Here is a 17,242-nt window from a genome sequence, read left to right on the forward strand (position 1 = left end):
CTACAGACCGCAGAGGCCCTATTCACCCATGTCTTCCGGCACTACGGGGTGCCCGAGGACATCGTATCTGATCGGGGTCCCCAGTTCACGTCCAGGGTGTGGAGGTCGTTTATGGAGAGGCTGGGGGTCTCGGTCAGCCTGACCTCGGGTTTTCACCCCGAGAGTAATGGGCAGGTAGAACGCATTAACCAGGATGTGGGCAGGTTTCTGCAGTTGTATTGCCAGGACCGGCCAGGGGAGTGGGCGAGGTTCGTGCCATGGGCCGAGATTGCCCAGAACTCTCAGCGCCACTCCTCTACTAACCTGTCACCTTTCCAGGTTGTATTAGGGTATCAGCCAGTCCTGGTGCCATGGCAGCAGAGCCAGACGGAGGCTCCTGTGGTGGAGGAATGGGTACAGCGCTCGAAAGAGACCTGGAGTGCTGTCCAGGAGTGTCTGAAGCGGGCGATAGGACGACACAAGGAGAGCGCTGACCGCCGCCGCAGTGAGGCCCCCGTGTTTAACCCGGGGGACAGAGTCTGGCTCTCGACCCAGAACCTGCCCCTCCGCCTGCCCTGCCGGAAGCTGGGCCCGCGATTTTTGGGCCGTTCAAAGTCCTGAGGAGAATAAACGAGGTGTGTTATAGGTTACAACTTCCTTCATATTACCGTATTAACCCCTCGTTTCACGTGTCTCTCCTCAGGCCGGTGGTAGCTGGTCCGCTGCAGGACGCTGAGGTGCGGGAGGTCCCTCCGGCGTACACAGTCCGGGCCATCCTGGACTCCCGACGTCGGGTAGGGGGCCTGCAGTACCTCGTGGACTGGGAGGGGTACGGCCCGGAGGAGAGGTGCTGGGTTCCGGTGGGGGACATTCTGGATCCAGCTATATTGCAGGAATTCCACCGTCTCCGTCCGGATCGACCGGCGCCTCGCCCTCCGGGTCGTCCCCAGGCCGGCGTCGGCGCGCGGGGGTACTGTCACAGTATCCACAGAAGGTGGCGCCCCTCCTCGGTCGGGTGGCGCTCGGCGGTCGTCGTCGCCGGCCTACTAGCTGCCACCGATCTATGTTTCTGTGTCTTTTGGTTTTGTCTGTCTAGGTCCGCACCTGTTCCTTGTCTGTCATTAGTGGGGGGCTATTTAGTGTGTCCTTTTGTGTTCAGGAATTTGTGCGGGATTGTTTGTATGTCACTAAGAGTGCAGACGGTAGTTAGCGCTGCCTTAGTATTCAGCATGTTGCATTTCTGTATTGTGTTTGCCGGGCTGCGCCCCGTGCGTTATCGTTTTGGAACGATTCTCCTCTTTGGGTGTTATGCGCACCCTGTGCTTTTTCGGCTACCTTATTTTCAATGGTGGAATAAAACTTCTGTACTACCGGACCTCAGTCTCCTGCTCTTGACTCTGCCCCTTTCCTGCTCCTAAGAAAACGTGACAATAACCATACACATATGGTGTCATCTGGGGAGGAGGGAGCAGGAAAACGTATAAGAGCTAATCAATTAACAAGAACACCCTCGTGCCAGCCTTGAAAAGACCAAATGTGCAATTGAGTTTGTTTTCTCATGCATATTGCCACCCTCTCTCCCAACACCTCCTTTCTCTTCTCCATCTCCCTGTCTTCCAAAACCAAAAAAACAGCCCTCTGTACTTCCTGTGAACGTGTGGGTCACACCTCTGACTGCTGAGAAGTGTTGGAGAGGAGAGGAGGAGCCATTAAAATCATAGCAAGATAGACCAAGTGTGACACATCAAAGGGCCCGGAAAGAGCTCCGAAACGGCGCAACGCAACCCCTGCTTCATACATACAGCCCCCTCACCCTCCTTCCTCCCCCCCAGAGCAGCAGGGGGAACAAAGGGATACGGCACGCAGTACATGGTCAACAGAGACCCCCAGAAGACTACGACTGTGCAGTCTGCCTCTGTTCTGGCCCGTTCCCGGATCCCTCCCACACGGGCCCACTCCCCCCCTTCTCCACCTCCCCCCGGACACAAACACATCGTCCTCCCCCGTGACTACACGTCCGATGATTACACTACCCCCCCCCCCACCTCAAAACACACACACACACGCTCAGAGGGGCTAATTAAGGCTTTAATATGCAAATGAGAGCAGCAGTAAATTACACAGCTGGCAAATATGCCTATTTTTCCCTGAAAATACATCAGGAGTGCAGCGAGCTACGAGTTTGTTGTTGTGTTTGTGTTTGAGAGACACTGGTTCATTTTCTGTTTGAGAGGCTCTATCCTCTGATGCACTACTAGCAGCCCTAATGGTGATGGTTACAGTTGGAGTTCAGCAGTAGACGGCTTCGTGATTATAGCAATGTCCGAAAAAGTGGTCGGAGTAGTCTTTTGATAGTTGTTGAGTTAAGGTAATATGCAGAAGTCAGAAGTCCTCGTTAAAGCCTCCGTGCCTCTCTTATTGCAGCGATGCGGTGAAAAGCAGGGAGGGTCTGAATGCCAGTTCGCTCTCTGTGTGAGAGCTCCATCTCTGAGGCATCATCTCTGTGGTTCTGGGTGGGTCGGGTGGCATAAGCCTGTGTCCCAAATGGCACCCTTTTCCTTATTTAGTGCACTACTTTTAACCAGGGCCCGTAGGGAATATGCCATGTGGGACGCGACCTCTGCTGTGGTCTCTGGAGCGCTGGGCTGGCTCTGCCTATGATGATGCAGCCCATCACCCCTCTGAGCCTGAACCTGAGTGCTGACTACATGCATGGACAGGTTGTCCCATCCCAGCCGTCAAACAACCAGCCACCGAGACTGACCAAGCCAAAGGAGAGGGGCCCCCAAAAAACATCTTCCCCAATGACTGCCTCCTCCTCCCTTTCTTACTGCACCCCTGCGTGATAAAGAGGCCCCCCCCAAAACAGCTCCCCAGAGACCCCCTCCACATCCCCCTACCTTCACACCTGTACCCTTCTACCAACGCCCCAATGCCACCACACAAATCAACAAAATAACTTTCCAACACACAGCATTCTAAAACAGCTTCCAAAAGGCTGTGTCCTCCACTCTGTATCTTTCCCCACAGAGTCCCAACTCAAGTAACCCTAGACCACCCCCCGTTCTCCTAATTATCACCCTTTCACAATGACAACCTAGTCTACACATTCAACTTCCTCACTGTAGCCCTTAACTGTAGGGCAGAGCCATTCTACATTTACAAGACGCTCTCATCCAGAGCGACTGAATATATTTTCTCAGACTGGTCCCCCATGGGAATCAAACCCACAACCCTGGTGTTGCAAGCGCCATGCTCTACCAACTGAGCCACACAGGGTATTGACCAACAAACAAAATATCCAAACATCAAACTAGCGATTAAGAGGCAGCTGCTAAATGAAGTTTGATGACAAGATGTCTGTGTCCAAAATGGCACCCTATTTCTTATATAGCGCACAACATAGGGAAAAGGTGGACAATTTGGAACGCAGCCCATGTAGTTTGTTTATTAGGCAGGTTGATAAGCAGGATAAACAGCCTCTCTTCACCTTGCAGCCTTGTAGGCAGGGAAGCAGCGGCTACAGATAACTACACGCTCTGAATGTTGCTTTTCATAAGGCTGCTGGCTCAATGAATATTTTAGATGGGTAAATAATTAATAATTAACAGCAAACAGGCCAATGATCAAATGGAGAAGCGCGGCAACAGACATGAAAAATCTGACGCTTGTAAACAAAGATGCAAGGACCCAGATTTCCTCCCATCCCTCCGAGTCCCAGGCCCCGCCACCTTTTTTGTCTTTTAAATATGCGCATCCACAATTGAACCACACACACATAGCCACACACACCCACCACATACGGGCAGACCAACGGCATCACACGCCCACTCTTTTACAGACACACATACACTCCCACACACATACCCAGTCATTTTCCTTTAGAAAAATGAAATTTTCACATTTCTTTGCGACCCGGGGAATACAGCGGGACTGAGTGAGGAACACTTGATCTGGCCCCCCGCTGCTTTCTGATGGAAAGATTTGCTTTTTAATACAATCGTCACTCTTCCCACCTGGATCAGCACGACCGCCAAGACAAATCCCAGCTGTGTGACTCCAAACCTTACAACGGCACAGCGCAAAAATATTCCTTATTACCATGCCTTAAACATCCCGGACTGAAACCACAGTAACTCCTGTCTCCACAACAGAAATGTTAATCATAAGGCTGTGTGTCTGATGCTAGGCATGAAATGCTTTTCTCCAACAAGGAATTTATTTCTGTCCCCATTAAAATTGATACAGTACCTGGCCTGGTATAGGTACACATTCACAGTATGCACAGTACGTTAACCTATCATCATTTCAAATAATAGCTTCCCATTTTCACCCACATAAACAGGCATATACTGTATATCCAGTTGACTTCTGTCACCGGGGAAGAAATTGAATAGAATTTGAATTAAATGAGTAAACACCAAAATAAAACTGCAAACACTAAAATAAAACAAGTTTAGAGCCCCATCCACACGAAGCCATTGGAGTTAATTTTAAAGTAAGAATTCCGTTCCTTGGAGATTTTAATTAATGCTTTAATATGCAAATAAGTTAGCTGAGATAAAATCATGACAAACAGATGGCAAGTGCGGGTAATTATTTTGTGAATCCAGCAGGGGCCTGTATTAAGGTAGTGGCAGAATAGTTCTCCTCAGGCCTTCACAGACACACACAGAGGAGAAAAAGGCAACACTGACGTACCACCATGGGTTAATTTTTAGTTGTCTTTATCTGACTTCTAATTGTGAACTTTAACATGACCAACCAACGGCTGTGGATTAAAGTATTCATATTTAAGTTGTGGCAGCGTCGTTCTCCTCAGCTCTGCGTCTCCTCTGCGTCTCCTTTTGTCCTCCTCACACAGAGGACAAAAAGGCAACAACGCTGAAGACATATCGCAACACTTAATCGCCATGGATGACATTTTAGTGTCTGACTCTGGCCCTGGTCAAAAGTAGTGCACTATATAGGGAAAAGTTGCTTTGATCAAAAGTACTGCTCTACATAGGGAATAGGGTACAATTTGAGATGCTTGAGACTGATGTACCTGTTCCTGTTTGGGTGTGTGGTCCAGGTCCAGTGAGGTGAGGCTGTGGTTGATTCGTAAGGCCAGAGAGAGGGCCATGAGACCTCCAGCCCTGACCTCGTTCTCACGCACGTCCAGACGCTGGATGTGACGGCTCTCAGCTAGAAACTCAGCCAACGCCACAGCACCTACACACACACACACACACACACACACACACACACACACACACACACACACACACACACACACACACACACACACACACACACACACACACACACACACACACTTATAGTAACACAGTAGTATGAAGAGATAGCAAACACACAAAATAACATGAGTGACGACTGTGTGAAAAGTGAGTACCTTCACACGTGATGTGTGTGTGTTCCAGGTCTAGCTGCAGAAGTGAGTGGTTCATCATCAGAGATTCCCTCAGTGTGTGGATACCTCTGTTCTGCAGGTTATTCTCCCCCAGGTTCAATGTCTCCAGAGTCTTTAGGACAGGCTGGAATACAGCACAAACACAAGGCCACAGATCATACTCTGTGTGCGTCCCGAATTCTCTATATAGTGCACTAGGGTATAGGTAACCGTTTGGCACATAGCCTATATCCTCTACCTGAATATAACATCCAATAAAATATGACAATTCTGACATTCTTAAGGAACCACAACTAGTGAAGCAGGGACAATAAATCTGCACATTCAACTACATTTTTAGATATTTTGCAGCAAGTTGTTGATGGTGTTTATGAATCTGTTACAGGATGTTTAATCTCTTCCTGTTCATATAAAAAAATGCTACAGTTCACTATAGTACTTACTATAGAATTATATAGTAAACTATAGTACAGTGTAGAATCCTATACTCCACGTTGTAGTATCCCTCGATTGTGTAGTGCTTACTGTAGAATTTTGTAGTATACTGGAGAATACCATACTACACGCTGTAGTTTCCTTGATCATGTAGTGCTTACTTTGGAATGTTGTAGTATACTGTGTAGAATACTATACATTATACAACGGGTGGGTCTAATCCTGAATGCTGATTGGTTAAAACCGCATTCCAGCCAGTGTCTTTCCACAAGTTACCACCGGCTAAATCTATGATGTTAAAATGCCTATTTACTCTGTTCCATCTGACTGCTCAATCCTCTGTCTCATCAGCCCAGCCAGGCAATTTATGAACTTGATCTCCACTATAAAAATAATCTATACACCATCTCACATTTCTTTTAGAGTAACATTTAGTTTTCAACAGCAGAGATTTGTGTAAACCTTGCTGTCTCTCCGACATTTGCAACATTGTTTCAATATTAAAATTCGATCTCCAGCTGTCCCATAGTAATGAATGTCTCGGGAGTCTCGATGAGACAGACAGGCAGGCAATGTTTCTCACCCAATATAAATCATGAATCAGCTGGCATCATTTTTATGGATATATACAAAGAAATGTAAATTGAAAAAAGGTCAAACGAAACGAAGTACAGCTAGTCTTTCCAGCTTCAGTTTGAAGTGATTGTGTTAGCTTTGTAGTTGGCTAGCTCCTCTGAACAACAGTGTCCTGACGAGTGAGCACATTTTCTATGCCAGGCGAAATCGCGCCTCCTTAGCTCATTGTTATGGATGTATCCAAATAAATGTCATTAGAAAACAGCTTAAACAAATGCAAATTAAGCTACTTTGCTGTTATTCTGGCGAGCCGTAGTTGTTAGCCATAGTTGCCTAACTAGCAAGCAAGGGTTAAGAACGTTGCCAGCCAGTATGGCAATGTAACATTTAGAATAAACGATTGGGTCGTGTCCATAGATACAGAACAAAAAGACTGAACGACTGGGTCGCTTCCATAGATACAGAACAAAAAGACTGAATGACTGGGTCGCGTCTTTCGCAACCGAACCGATAGAACAAACGTCCAGCCGGCTTGGGTAGCAACCCAGGATTTGTTTTGGGACTATATCTTGTGGAAGGAGGAAATAGTATGAATAAATACATCTAAATAACATTCATGAAAATATGTCAATCATTATTTGAAGATGTTGGTAACCCGTTGTATAAAAGTGATAATGCCCTCAGGGCCAGTGTTTGTAGGATATATTGCCCTAACTCCTGTGTCAATATTTCCTCCAAACACCGGCTTGTCGGGCATTATCACTTATTTGTAATATCCTTTGTCACGTAGTGCTTAATTGAGAATTTTCCGATTGGACTGCTAGCTAGCTTTAACAATGCCATTTTGATTTGAACAGTATGTCCTTAGGGAGCTCATGCCGGGAATTTCCTGAGGTTCCCCCTAGATCGTGGTGTGCCAACTATAGAATTTTGTAGAATACTATACTCCACACTGTAGTATCCCTTGATTGATAGTCAAAATCTATTTAAAAACACAATACAACCACAAACGTGGATACAATGGAGTTAGAGATTTGTCAAGAACAAAGTTAATTAATTAAGTAATTAATTCCATTGTGGTCCTAGTTCAAACATGTTAGACATTCACAGCCAACCCCCCCCAAAAAATACTAAAGTATACTATGGTCTAAATGTATATACACTATAGTATTCACTGTATTGTTTTTGTAGACATGACTGTAGTAACACCTGCTGACTAGGGTTAGCTAAAATTGCAGAACCACTAGACTACGCCAGTTACTGTTCAATGAGTGAATCACCTCAACCAGGACATAAGACAGGTTGGTGACAGGCCACCTAGTGAGTTGGGTCAACATTCTGAGCAATTCAACAAACCAGGCAACACCTTAGCAAAAATATAAAACATTTATTACAATTGTAACATCTAAAACATTAGACAGGTTCTAGGCCCATAACAGCTGTTTAATTATGTATGTTCATTGCTGGTTTTGCCTGTTATTATTTGCACCTTTCTCTATCTCCTTTTAGATAAACCATACTCCAGAAAAAATCCAGCCAAGTCTCAATTCAAAACGAGTCTCATGTCAATCATTCCCTGCCATGTATCATCTCCATTACCTGAATCTATAAAGAATCTTAAACTGAACTGCATCTCTGCCTCCGCCTGCTCTTTAACTGAAGTCCCACAGTAGATGGGCATCACCATCACCATAACCCTCACCTAAACCTCAATCAGTTCCAATATTGTAACAGAAGAATATTGTGTGACAGGCCAGGAACCAAAGTTGTAGTCAGTGTTTCCCTGTGCACCCTTATTAGGGGAGGACATGCAGGGTGGGGTGGGGGATATGGCGTGGCGTCATTGCTTTTTATTTCTGTGAGCAACTATTTTGTGACCTTGCGGTCTTGAAGAAAATGTTGGTGTGGTCTATTCTGAATGGTATGTGTTGAGTTTGACCATCAGTGAGTTTTTTCATGTGACAATATTCAAGATGTTGATTATGTAAAGCCACTGAAATGTCCTTTTGTTTTCAGTTGGTTTGTTTGGAGAGGCTTTGCTGGTTTGAGGTTGAGGCAGTTTATTGGCAGCGCCCTCCAATTAGGTGATTTCTAAAATATCTATTATTTATGTAAATGCTGTGGTTAACTGTTCTGTCTTTTCTACAATCTGAAGTACAGTATTGTTTGTCACTATCACTGGTCATCTTGTAAACTTGGTCAGCTGAATCGCTGTGAAAGTATTGTTGTATTTCAGAAAGCTATCTAGTATAAGTAACAGATATAAGTCATTTTGGTGTTCTCTTGTTAATGTGTTTCTAAAAAAACAAACCTCTCCTCTGTTTTAATCAACTTCGCTTGTTCTTTATATCTAGTTCTGTACTGTTTCCCTTTAATAGCAGCATATAAATGGGTAAAACTATTTAAATATAGCAGCAGTTAATAATGAATGGCAAGAAAGGGTTACAAAAGCATGCAGCATGGTAGGCCGAAGCTATAGCAGGCTAATTTATCAATGGCTAGACAGCATAGCAAGCAAATAAACAATATAAGGCTAGCAGAAGTAGAAAGTATAGCCATAAAGCAGGCCTAGTTAGCATAACAAAGACAATGCACAAAAGTGCAACAATTATTAACATGTGGCCATTAACACAAGTATCAAAGAGAAAAGTTCAATACACTCAAAATGGCTGTTTAAATGAGTTGTTAGCATTTCGGGGCCAATATCAACTATACAAAACAAACAATGGCTTGTTCTCTTTTGTAAGATTAAAGGCTTGTACTCCCATTTCAGTTACACACACTGGTGGTTGTTGTTTGTCGTGCTCAACTACTCTGTCTGGGTGAAGGACCCGGATTGAAAGGAGGTGCCCTCGAACCTGCCCATACAGTAAATACCTTGCCATAAAGTTATATAGTGCTCGCTGCCACGAGTGCTCGCTGTCCTCACGTGACCATACAGATGGGCACACTATCAATACCTGTGGATCTAACAATGTAGTGTATCTACAGTATTGCCATGTGGCTTGCAATACACTGGCATTACCCGCAGACAACTACGGTTAATACACTGGCATTACCCGCAGACAACTACGGTTAATACACTGGCATTACCCGCAGACAACTACGGTTAATACACTGGCATTACCCGCAGACAACTACGTTAATACAACTACGGTTATGTGCAGACAACTACGGTTACGCATCAACGAGCACCGCAGTGCCATCAGAAGAAATGACCTGAAATTACTAGTGGCTAGACATTTTCATGAGGCTAAACATGCTGTGACTGATCTTAAGTTCTGTGCCATTGACCATGTTTCTCAAGCCGCCACAATATGGATGAGCACCAGCAGTCCCCCCCAGCACTCTGAGATTTTTAGCCTACTTGAGTATTTTATATCTATTGCTTCTGATATTGTTTTGTAGCCTAGCCTTTTTCCAATAATATGTGACATTTGAATTGTCCATTTTCTATATTCTTCTACATATTCCTTGTTAATATTTATTGACTCCCTATTCTCCAGTATCTAATCAACTATCTGCTTGCACCTGTTGCGCCTGTTACGCATAGCAGGTGTGTCTCCTTAAGTACGTGTCTTCCTAATTTTTGTATACAGCACTGATGAAGGCATAAGGCTGAAACATATGCTTCGTTTTAGTTTTTTTTCGCACTTTGTACTTTCACCTTTTGTATTCTTTCGAGCATGGATAAAATTAAGTGCATTATTTTTTGAAGCTCGGCCTCCTAGGGTTATGCCTTTTTCATGGTTTTCAGTGCGAGTACCTTTTGAAATCTACAGATATTTTTTCTCCTACGCACCGGTCGCCTTCCATTCTAGCCTGAGTGCAAACACTCATACTGGCTTTCTAGAGGGCACACCTGAAACGAATGCCCTCCCCCGCATCCACGTCACAGAGCACAGTAACCAGCTTTACCAGTATAAATCATCAACAATCATCAGACAACCAATAATACATACCCAGATAGTGGCTTGCTCTACTCAATCATAAATACTTAGGACTTTAAGTCACATATCATCAAAGAGGATCATTTGAAATACCTACCATATTTATGATTGCCTGAGTAGAGCAAGCCACTATCTGGGTATGTATTACTGGTTGTCTGATAATTGTTGATTTATACTGGTAAACCCTAAAGGAACTGCCAGTTGGTTTTGAATCTTTGTACAGAATTCCTAGCCCTTGATCATGACTCTCAGTTCCATTAAATTACACATAAGTCATTGGACGAAGGCACCTTATGTACGGGGGAGCTTTGTTAAGAGTCCTTATTCTCAATCTAAACATTTGCACGCGTTGTTTGCGGTACGGTTTTGGAAGCATAAGGACCTTATCTTACATATCATCGAGAAATCATTAAAAATAAATAACGAAAGGTTAGGTTAGTGTACCCACACGGCCATATCTCCATGTTACAGTGCTTGTTTTCACGGAAAACAGACGGAAGACGAGGCGACCGCATTTGCTAATTAGCTCAAGCGTGTGACTTGGGAAGTGTAACGGAAGTGTAGTTTCGTTGGATTGAGGCACCAATGGCTGTATGGATCTGTGCAAAAATTCTACAGTAAGTTTTCTTTTTTATTTGAAGGACTCTTTCTCTCTGATGAAATATTGTGGGCGAAACTAATAGCTGAAAACTGTAGGGAGCAGAATGCTGCTTAGAGTTTGAGAGCTACAATATTGATCTGTTGTCTTCGGTACTAGTAGTGCTAATGGACACGCTAATAATTGTTGCACTTTTTCTGAATTGCCTTTGTGATGCTCATTACACTCCCCCAAAAATATGCTGGGTTAAAAACAAACGAATTTGGGTAAATATTAGGTTTGTATAATCTCCATTACCTGAATGTATAAAGACCCTTAAACTGAACTGCATCTCTTCCTCCGCCTGCTCTTTAACTGGAGTCCCACAGTAGATGGGCATCACCATAACCCTCACCTAAACCTCACTCAGTTACAATCTTGTAACTGAAGAATATTGCGTGACAGGCTAGGAACCAAAGTTTTGGTCAGTGTTTCCCTGTACACCCTTATTAGGGAAGGACATGTAGGAAATGTATAAACACCTTGGTCGCATTCAGGTGAGAGGCCTTCTGAGTGGTGCAGTGGTCGAGGCATCACTGGTTCGATCCCGGGCTGTATCACAACTGGCTGTGATCGGGAGTCCCATAGGGCGCAGCACAATTGGCCCAGCGTCGTCCAGGTTGGCCGTCATTGTAAATAAGAATTTGTTCTTAACTGACTTGCCTAGTTAAATAAAGGTTAAATAAATAAAAAATAAAACAATTACACCATATTGAAGAGGCCGGAGAAATATTGGGGAGGGCAGAGAGGACGGAAGCTGGCGGAAACTGAGGTTTTGTTTGAAACTGCCAGTGAATCGAGTGAAGCTAATAGTACAGAAAGTGAAAATGAGTGGGTTACAGTGGCGGGAAAGGAGAAGTAAAGCTATGTTGGAAAATAGGAAACCACTAAACTCGTTTTTCAGGGTTTTGGATGAATGCTACTTGGTAAATCCGTTGAACGTCTCCAGGAAAATCTGGAATGTGTTGGAACAAAGTGTGGAGTCGGTGAGAGTTACAAGAAGTGGTCTTATTTTATTTTTTGGTCTGCGGAGCAGAAGAAGCGTGTGTTGAAACTCAAAAAGATATCGGAGTGGAATGTTTCCTGCATGGATATTCGTAGCAGGGCGCCAATCAAGGGGGTTATTTCTGGGGTGGCGCAAAAAAGAAAGGCAGAGGATATAACTGAAGACATCGATGGAGTGGTTGGTGCACATCGATTGACCTGTATGGTGGACGGAGAAAAGAAGTTCACTTCATTCACGCTACTATTCCTTGATGAAGAGTCTCTCTCCTCTCATATCAAGTTAGGATTCATGAGCTACCCTGTAAGAGCTTTTGTGCACAAGCACCTTCAGTGTGATAAATCTAAAAGATTTGGTCATGTGTCAAGTGTGTGCAGAAGAGAAGAATATCGTATACCAGATGAAGGGAAATGCTGCAACTGTGGAGGTGAACATGCCCCTGAATTCTTGGCGTGCCCTGGAGAAGGAGGTGGCAAGGGTAAGGAGTGTCCATGGTGTCTCCTATCTGGAGGCGGTGAGAAAATTGAAAGGAACGAGTGGCGGGGAAGAAGTAACGGTAGTAGAGCCACCAAGACCAGAAGGTTTCTCATCAACCGAGGGTTAGTGAAACGCTACATGTTAAAAAGGTGGATTTGTATGATTTAATGCAATGGTCATAAACTGTACAGCACAAGCGGAGAAGAAGTCTAAGAAAATTGGAATCATTGTGAATGCCGCTGAACGTTTTTTGGGTCTTTGTGATTTCACAGCCGAGGCGGTGCAAGAAATCCTGTCGGTGAATGTCCGCCCATCACAGGACCCTAAGCCTGTGTAGGGATGTATTTTGGAGTGGACTATGATTGAAGAAGTATGATGTTGATATAATTTTGTATTTTTTTAGCTGGCGTGTTTTATTTTGGATGATGCTGTTATCCACCTTTCCCAGAATGTTTTTTTTAAGTTTCTTATTCAATAACTCGTCCAGCTGGTGGCGGTAATGCACCATTAACATTGAATGCCAACCTCCATTAAACCCCATCGAAGAAGAAGAATTCAGGTGAAAGCTGTATACCTGGAAGGTTGTGGTTGTGTAGGTTGTATGGTGGCGGTGCAGTTTGTTTATTTTGTGACCATGCGGTCTTGAAGAAATGTTTGGGGTGTGTTCTATTGTTCTGAATGGTATGTGTTGAGTTTGACCATCAGTGAGTTTATTCATGTGTGACAATATTCAAGATGTTCATTATGTAAAGCCACCATTTTCAGTTGTTTTGTTTGGAGAGGCTTTGCTGGTTTGAGGTCCAGGCAGTTTATTGGCAGCGCCCTCCAATAAGTTGACTTTGTAAAGTAATTTGTATTTCAAAAATATATATTGTTTGTGTAAATGCAGTGGTTAACTGTTCTCTACCATCAGAAGTGCAGTATTGTTTGACACTGTTTTTGATCATCTTGTTAAGTTGGTCATCTGAATCTCTGAAAGCAAAGCACTGCATTTCAGAAATCTATCTGGTGGAAGTAACAGATCTAAGTCATTTTGGTGAACTCTTGTTAATGTTTGTTCTTTGTCAAACATGCAAATCTAATTGTCTAAGTCAGTGGTTCCCAAACTTTTTATAGTCCCGTAACCCTTCAAACATTCAACCTCCAGCTGCATTCCCCCTCTAGCACCTGGGTCAGCGTACTCTCACATGTTTTTTGCCATCATTGTAAGCCTGCCACACCACACACACACACACACACACACACACACACTATACGATACAATTATTAAACAAAGGAATGAGTGAGTTTTTGTCACAACCCAGCTTGTGGAAAGTGACAAAGAGCTCTTATAGGACCAGGGCACAAATGATAATATAATAATTAATAGTTTTGCTCTTTATTTAACCATCTTACATATAAAACCTTATTTATTCATTGAAAACTGTGAATAACTCACCACAGGTTAATGAGAAGGGTGTGCTTGAAAGGATGCACATAACTCTGCAATGTTGGGTTGTATTGGAGAGAGTCTCAGTTTTAAATCATTTTCCACACACAGTCTGTGCCTGTATTTTTCATTTTTCAGTTTTCATGCTAGTGAGGGCTGAGAATCCACTCTCACATAGGTACGTGGTTGCAAAGGGCATCAGTGTCTTAACAGCGCAATTTGCCAAGGCAGGATACTCTGAGCGCAGCCCAATCCAGAAATATGGCAGTGGCTTCTGATTAAATTAAATTTTCACAGAACCGCATCTTGTAATTTTGATGAGGCTCTCTTGTTCAGATATCGGTAAGTGGACTGGAGGCAGGGCATGTAAGGGATAACGAATCTAGTTGTTTGTGTCATCCGTTTTGGGAAAGTACCTGCGTAAATGCACACTCAATTCACTCAGGTGGTTCGCTCTATCACATTTGACATTTTCCGTAAGCTTGAGTTCATTTGCACACAAAAAAATCATACAATGATGGAAAGACCTGTGTGTTGTCCTTGTTAATGCAGACAGAGAATAGCTCCAACATATTAATCATAGCCTCAATTTTGTCCCACACATTGAATATAGTTGCGGAGAGTCCCTGTAATCCTAGATTCAGATCATTCAGGCGAGAAAAAACATGACCCAGATAGGTCAGTCGTGTGAGAAACTCGTCATCATGCAAGCGGTCAGACAAGTGGAAATTATGGTCAGTAAAGAAAACTTTAAGGCCATCTCTCAATTAAAAACAACATGTCAATACTTTGCCCCTTGATAACCAGCGCACTTCTGTATGTTGTAAAAGTGTTACATGGTTGCTGCCCATATCATTGCATAGTGCAGATAATACACGAGAGTTCAGGGGCCTTGCTTTAACAAAGTTAATCATTTTCATTGTAGTGTCCAAAACGTTTTTCTAGCTGTCAGGCATTCCCTTGGCAGCAAGAGCCTCTCGGTAGATGTTGCAGTGTACCCAAGTGGAGTCGGGAGAAACTGCTTGCATGCGCGTTACCACTCCACTATATCTCCCTGTCATAGCTTTTGTGCCATCAGTACAGATACCAGCACAAACACATCTTGACCACCAAAGTCCATGATGTCACAAAGCTGTCCAGTACTTTAAAAATATCCTCGCCTGTTGTCCTGGTTTCCAGTGGTTTGCAGAAGAGGATGTCTTCCTTAATTGAACCCTCATAAACGTAACAGACATATACCAGGGGCTGTGCCAGGCCTGCCACATCTGTTAACTCATCCAGCTGTAACGCATTTAATTCACTGGCTTGTATGCAAAGCAGTAATTGTTTCAAAACATCTCCTGCCATGTCACTGATGCGTTGTGAAACAGTGTTGTTTGATGAAGACATTGTCTGTATATTTTTTGGGGCCTTTCCCCCAGCATTGTCCCAGCCATATCCGCAGTAGCAGGACTAATTAAGTCCTCCACAATAGTATGGGGCTTGCCTGTCCAAGCCACTCGGTAGCTCATCATATAGGACACTTCTAGCCCCTTCTTATTAATGGTATATTTTGCTTTTATACATGTCTTACTAATCGAAAGTTGTCTTAATTCTCGCTCAAAAAACTCCAGTGGCTTATTTTTCAAATTGGCATGTTTCATTTCTAAATGTCTGCGCAAGAGTGAAGGTTTCATCAAGTTGTGAGATAGTACTTTTGCACATATAACACACTGTGGCTGAGGAAAGGCACTACTCCGAATATAAGTGAACCCCAAATCAATGAAGTTCTCATCATATTTGCGCCTCGTCTATGGTCAAAAGTCCCTGTTTGTTGTTCGGTGCTTTCCCGGGTAAGGGGGCAGTAGCTCTTCGGCTGCATCCGATTCACAACTGTCAGTGTCCATGCTAGCTGGGCTAACAACAAATGTAGAATTACTGATGCTAGCATTGGATGTGCTCGTGGAAGCAGAACAACTTGTGTTGTCGACAGGTGCAGGTGTAGTACAGCTGGTAGTACTGCTTTTTTTAACCATTTATCAATTTTTGAGCAAACGGAATGAACAGCAACTACGTTTGGCTACATACAGTGGCTTGCAAAAGTATTCACCCTTTTGTCAAGTGTCAGTGTGCAGTGGTTAGGATGGAGTCAGGCGCAGGACACATAACTGAGTAAAAGACATACTTTACTCGAAAATAAACAAAACACACCAGCTCACAGAAACCTTGAACACTAAACAAAGAACAAACGCACACAAAACCATGTGGGAACCAAAAGGTTAAATAGGGAATAAATAGATCGGTGGCAGCTAAAAAAAGAAACATAGATCGGTGGCAGCTAGAAAGCCGGTGACGTCGACCGCCAAACGCCGCCCGAACAAGGAGAGGCACCAACTTCGACGGAAGTCGTGACACCCTTGGCATTTTTCCTATTTTGTTGCCTTACAACCTGTAATTAAAATCGATTTTTGGGGGGTTTGTATAATTTGACTTACACAACATGCATACCACCTTGAAGATGCTAAATACTTTTTTTTGTGAAACAAACAAGACAAAAAAAAACAGACAACTTGCTTGAGCGTGCATAACTATTCACCCCCCCAAAGTCAATACTTTGTAGAGCCGCCTTTTGCAGCAATTACAGCTGCAAGTCTTTTGGGGTGTGTCTCTATAAGCTTGGCACATCTAGCCACTGGGATTTGTGCCCATTCTTCAAGGCAAAATTGCTCCAGCTCCTTCAAGTTGGATGGGTTCCGCTGGTGTACAGCAATCTTTAAGTCATACCATAGATTCTCAATTGGATTGAGGTTTGGGCTTTGACTAGGCCATTCCAAGACATTTAAATGTTTCCCCTTAAACCACTTGGGTGTTGCTTTAGCAGTATGCTTTCAGCTCATTGTCCTGCTGGAAGGTGAACCTCCTTCCCAGTTTCACATCTCTGGAAACAAACAGGATTCCCTCAAGAATTTCCCATTATATAGCACCATCCATCATTCCTTCAATTCTGACCAGTTTCCCAGTCCCTGCCGATGAAAAACATCCCCACAGCATGATGCGGCCACCACCATGCATCACTAAGTCCATATTGACCAAGACTATTTACCTTTCATTACGGAGGGTTTTGTGTCTGTTAGGAAGTAACGACCTAGTGCCAGTGAAGATCCTGAGAGACACAGGTGCCTCTAAGTCATCTGTGTTGGAGTCTGTGTTACCCTTCTCTGCTGAGACTGATTCGGGGAATAGTGTTCTAATTAGGGGAATAGGTTTGAACACTGTCAGTTCCATTGAATAAACTGATGTTGATTGTGGACTGGTGAAAGATGAGGTTGTTGTGGGGGTGCGTCCTTCGTTGCCTACTGAGGGT

At 43.9% G+C, this 17,242-nt stretch overlaps 1 protein-coding gene across 1 annotated transcript in view; it reads right to left on the reverse strand.

Moving 5' to 3' along the window:
* LOC115172318 (protein phosphatase 1 regulatory subunit 37) overlaps positions 1 to 17,242 on the reverse strand; it is a 68,057-nt gene that overhangs the window by 23,209 nt on the left and 27,606 nt on the right. The window contains exons 9-10 of the mRNA XM_029729670.1: positions 5,375 to 5,516; positions 5,027 to 5,193 (exon numbers count right to left, since the gene is read on the reverse strand). Coding sequence (XP_029585530.1) covers positions 5,027 to 5,193; positions 5,375 to 5,516 — 309 coding nt within the window. The remainder of the gene's footprint in view (positions 1 to 5,026; positions 5,194 to 5,374; positions 5,517 to 17,242) is intronic.

The sequence above is a fragment of the Salmo trutta genome, chromosome 33, assembly GCF_901001165.1.
Source record: "Salmo trutta chromosome 33, fSalTru1.1, whole genome shotgun sequence".
In the NCBI taxonomy this organism is placed as follows: domain Eukaryota; kingdom Metazoa; phylum Chordata; class Actinopteri; order Salmoniformes; family Salmonidae; genus Salmo; species Salmo trutta.